The sequence below is a fragment of the Babylonia areolata genome, chromosome 4, assembly GCF_041734735.1.
Source record: "Babylonia areolata isolate BAREFJ2019XMU chromosome 4, ASM4173473v1, whole genome shotgun sequence".
NCBI classification, from domain to species: domain Eukaryota; kingdom Metazoa; phylum Mollusca; class Gastropoda; order Neogastropoda; family Buccinidae; genus Babylonia; species Babylonia areolata.
In genome coordinates, this window is record NC_134879.1 from 44,608,658 (window position 1) to 44,613,641 (window position 4,984).

General features: G+C 49.7%; 1 protein-coding gene across 1 annotated transcript in view; it reads left to right on the top strand.

Moving 5' to 3' along the window:
* LOC143281219 (uncharacterized) overlaps positions 1 to 4,350 on the top strand; it is a 48,160-nt gene extending 43,810 nt beyond the window's left edge. Inside the window, exon 2 of the mRNA XM_076586304.1 lies at positions 3,935 to 4,350. Coding sequence (XP_076442419.1) covers positions 3,935 to 4,328 — 394 coding nt within the window. The 3' untranslated portion in view covers positions 4,329 to 4,350. The remainder of the gene's footprint in view (positions 1 to 3,934) is intronic.
* The last annotated feature ends 634 nt before the right edge of the window (positions 4,351 to 4,984 follow it).

Genomic DNA, 4,984 nt, shown 5'->3' on the forward strand with positions numbered 1-4,984 from the left:
TTGTTGTCCAGGTAGTCCTTCACTAACCAGTGTCTGTTGTTGTCCAGACAGTCCTTCACTAACCAGTGTCTGTTGTTGTCCAGACAGTCCTTCACTAACCAGTGTCTGTTGTTGTCCAGACAGTCCTTCACTAACCAGTGTCTATTGTTGTCCAGGTAGTCCTTCACTAACCAGTGTCTGGTGTTGTCCAGGGAGTCCTTCACTAACCAGTGTCTGTTGTTGTCCAGGGAGTCGTTCACTAACCAGTGCCTGTTGTTGTCCAGACAGTCCTTCACTAACCAGTGTCTGGTGTTGTCCAGGGAGTCGTTCACTAACCAATGTCTGTTGTTGTCCAGACAGTCCTTCACTAACCAGTGTCTGTTGTTGTCCAGACAGTCCTTCACTAACCAGTGTCTGTTGTTGTCCAGACAGTCATTCACTAACCAGTGTCTGTTGTTGTCCAGACAGTCCTTCACTAACCAGTGTCTGGTGTTGTCCAGGGAGTCGTTCACTAACCAGTGTCTGTTGTTGTCCAGACAGTCCTTCACTAACCAGTGTCTGGTGTTGTCCAGGGAGTCGTTCACTAACCAGTGTCTGTTGTTGTCCAGACAGTCCTTCACTAACCAGTGTCTGTTGTTGTCCAAACAGTCCTTCACTAACCAGTGTCTGGTGTTGTCCAGGGAGTCCTTCACTAACCAGTGTCTGTTGTTGTCCAGGGAGTCCTTCACTAACCAGTGTCTGGTGTTGTCCAGGGAGTCCTTCACTAACCAGTGTCTGTTGTTGTCCAGGGAGTCTCTCACTGACCAGTGTCTGTTGTTGTCCAGACAGTCCTTCACTAACCAGTGTCTGTTGTTGTCCAGACAGTCCTTCACTAACCAGTGTCTGTTGTTGTCCAGGGAGTCCTTCACTAACCAGTGTCTGTTGTTGTCCAGACAGTCCTTCACTAACCAGTGTCTGTTGTTGTCCAGGGAGTCCTTCACTAACCAGTGTCTGTTGTTGTCCAGGGAGTCCTTCACTAACCAGTGTCTGTTGTTGTCCAGACAGTCCTTCACTAACCAGTGTCTGTTGTTGTCCAGACAGTCCTTCACTAACCAGTGTCTGTTGTTGTCCAGGGAGTCCTTCACTAACTAGTGTCTGGTGTTGTCCAGGGAGTCGTTCACTAACCAGTGTCTGTTGTTGTCCAGACAGTCCTTCACTAACCAGTGTCTGTTGTTGTCCAGGGAGTCCTTCACTAACCAGTGTCTGTTGTTGTCCAGACAGTCCTTCACTAACCAGTGTCTGTTGTTGTCCAGGTAGTCCTTCAATAACCAGTGTCTGTTGTTGTCCAGGGAGTCCTTCACTAACCAGTGTCTGTTGTTGTCCAGGTAGTCCTTCACTAACCAGTGTCTGTTGTTGTCCAGGGAGTCCTTCACTAACCAGTGTCTGTTGTTGTCCAGACAGTCCTTCACTAACCAGTGTCTGTTGTTCTCCAGACAGTCCTTCACTAACCAGTGTCTGTTGTTGTCCAGGTAGTCCTTCAATAACCAGTGTCTGTTGTTGTCCTGGGAGTCCTTCACTAACCAGTGTCTGTTGTTGTCCAGGGAGTCCTTCACTAACCAGTGTCTGTTGTTGTCCAGGGAGTCCTTCACTAACCAGTGTCTGTTGTTGTCCAGACAGTCCTTCACTAACCAGTGTCTGTTGTTGTCCAGGGAGTCCTTCACTAACCAGTGTCTGTTGTTGTCCAGACAGTCCTTCACTAACCAGTGTCTGTTGTTGTCCAGGGAGTCCTTCACTAACCAGTGTCTGTTGTTGTCCAGACAGTCCTTCACTAACCAGTGTCTGTTGTTGTCCAGACAGTCCTTCACTAACCAGTGTCTGTTGTTGTCCAGGGAGTCCTTCACTAACCAGTGTCTGTTGTTGTCCAGGTAGTCCTTCACTAACCAGTGTCTGGTGTTGTCCAGACAGTCCTTCACTAACCAGTGTCTGTTGTTGTCCAGGGAGTCCTTCACTAACCAGTGTCTGGTGTTGTCCAGGGAGTCCTTCACTAACCAGTGTCTGTTGTTGTCCAGGGAGTCCTTCACTAACCAGTGTCTGTTGTTGTCCAGGGAGTCCTTCACTAACCAGTGTCTGTTGTTGTCCAGACAGTCCTTCACTAACCAGTGTCTGTTGTTGTCCAGGGAGTCCTTCACTAACCAGTGTCTGATGTTGTCCAGACAGTCCTTCACTAACCAGTGTCTGTTGTTGTCCAGGGAGTCCTTCACTAACCAGTGTCTGTTGTTGTCCAGACAGTCCTTCACTAACCAGTGTCTGTTGTTGTCCAGACAGTCCTTCACTAACCAGTGTCTGTTGTTGTCCAGGCAGTCCTTCACTAACCAGTGTCTGGTGTTGTCCAGGGAGTCCTTCACTAACCAGTGTCTGTTGTTGTCCAGGGAGTCCTTCACTAACCAGTGTCTGTTGTTGTGCAGGGAGTCCTTCACTAACCAGTGTCTGTTGTTGTCCAGACAGTCCTTCACTAACCAGTGTCTGTTGTTGTCCAGGGAGTCCTTCACTAACCAGTGTCTGGTGTTGTCCAGACAGTCCTTCACTAACCAGTGTCTGTTGTTGTCCAGACAGTCCTTCACTAACCAGTGTCTGTTGTTGTCCAGACAGTCCTTCACTAACCAGTGTCTGTTGTTGTCCAGACAGTCCTTCACTAACCAGTGTCTGTTGTTGTCCAGACAGTCCTCACTAACCAGTGTCTGTTGTTGTCCAGACAGTCCTTCACTAGCCAGTGTCTGTTGTTGTCCAGGGAGTCCTTCACTAACCAGTGTCTGTTGTTGTCCAGACAGTCCTTCACTAACCAGTGTCTGCTGTTGTCCAGGGAGTCCTTCACTAACCAGTGTCTGTTGTTGTCCAGACAGTCCTTCACTAACCAGTGTCTGTTGTTGTCCAGGGAGTCCTTCACTAACCAGTGTCTGTTGTTGTCCAGACAGTCCTTCACTAACCAGTGTCTGTTGTTGTCCAGACAGTCCTTCACTAACCAGTGTCTGGTGTTGTCCAGACAGTCCTTCACTAGCCAGTGTCTGTTGTTGTCCAGGGAGTCCTTCACTAACCAGTGTCTGGTGTTGTCCAGGGAGTCGTTCACTAACCAGTGTCTGTTGTTGTCCAGACAGTCCTTCACTAACCAGTGTCTGTTGTTGTCCAGGGAGTCCTTCACTAACCAGTGTCTGTTGTTGTCCAGACAGTCCTTCACTAACCAGTGTCTGTTGTTGTCCAGACAGTCCTTCACTAACCAGTGTCTGTTGTTGTCCAGGTAGTCCTTCACTAACCAGTGTCTGTTGTTGTCCAGACAGTCCTTCACTAACCAGTGTCTGTTGTTGTCCAGGGAGTCCTTCACTAACCAGTGTCTGTTGTTGTCCAGGGAGTCCTTCACTAACCAGTGTCTGTTGTTGTCCAGGGAGTCCTTCACTAACCAGTGTCTGTTGTTGTCCAGACAGTCCTTCACTAACCAGTGTCTGTTGTTGTCCAGGTAGTCCTTCACTAACCAGTGTCTGTTGTTGTCCAGACAGTCCTTCACTAACCAGTGTCTGTTGTTGTCCAGACAGTCCTTCACTAACCAGTGTCTGGTTATGTCCAGACAGTCCTTCACTAACCAGTGTCTGTTGTTGTCCAGACAGTCCTTCACTAACCAGTGTCTGTTGTTGTCCAGGGAGTCCTTCACTAACCAGTGTCTGTTGTTGTCCAGGGAGTCCTTCACTAACCAGTGTCTGTTGTTGTCCAGACAGTCCTTCACTAACCAGTGTCTGTTGTTGTCCAGGGAGTCCTTCACTAACCAGTGTCTGTTGTTGTCCAGGGAGTCCTTCACTAACCAGTGTCTGGTGTTGTCCAGACAGTCCTTCACTAACCAGTGTCTGGTGTTGTCCAGACAGTCCTTCACTAACCAGTGTCTGTTGTTGTCCAGACAGTCCTTCACTAACCAGTGTCTGTTGTTGTCCAGGGACCCCTTCTGCCGGGAGCTGAGCGAGGACGCCCTGAAGCAGATGGGGCACGGAATGTGCGGCATGACGGTGACCGCCCAGCCCATCATGCCTGCAGACTACGCCCCCCACCACCACCACCACCACCACCACCAGCACCCACACCCGCACCCCTCCCACTCCCACACGCAGCCTCAGACGACCCACCACCCGCACGACGTAGCCTCCATGAAGATGCTGGAAGACATGCGCCACAACCTGGCCATGCCCTTCGTCAAGAGCGAGCAGATCCCTCCCGCGCACTACCTCTGCTCCCCACCCCCGTCCTCCCTCAGTCACCACCACCACCACCACCACCATCACCGCCACCATCACCCCCACATGCACAGCCACCAGTCAATGCTTCACGTTTGACCGGAACGGTCAGCCATCGATAGCTGGGTGTGTTTTGTTGGAGAACACAGAAAAGAAAAACGATTGGTCGACATTGCAGAATGGACAGGCAAACCATTGGCAGAGACACAGGCTTTGTGTTTGACACACAACCGACGGACCTACAGGAATGTGGTGAACAGTTGTTCTGTTGGGCGCTCCAGTGACTCTTTACAAAGAAGACGAAGAAGAAGACAGGTATGTTGGGAGGTTTGTCGTCTCGATCTGCCAGCCCATCCAGCTTGCTGCGTTGTAAGTCGCACAGGAGAGGGACAACATGATCATTCTCCCACCCATTGTCACGTGGCCTCTTTGAAACTCACTGGTCATGGCTTTTATGACCGCGGACAATCATCTCGCCATTGCAGTTCCTTGCAGAAGTTAGACTTGACTTCGTACAACAGGATTGACACTGTGCAGTTGCTTGTTTGCGGAACATCTCCCTTACAACAAACACCCCAGAGCACAGTTTCTGTATGAAACCAAACCCAGGTCACGAAAGCTCAGAACACTTCTAAAGCAGCCCCTTTATATCACTATATTACTTTGCTTTAACAAATGTTGATTTTTCGGTCTGAAAATTATCGCTTGACATATCACGAGGGACGAAGAATAGTTTATCAGTGACAGAAAGATGT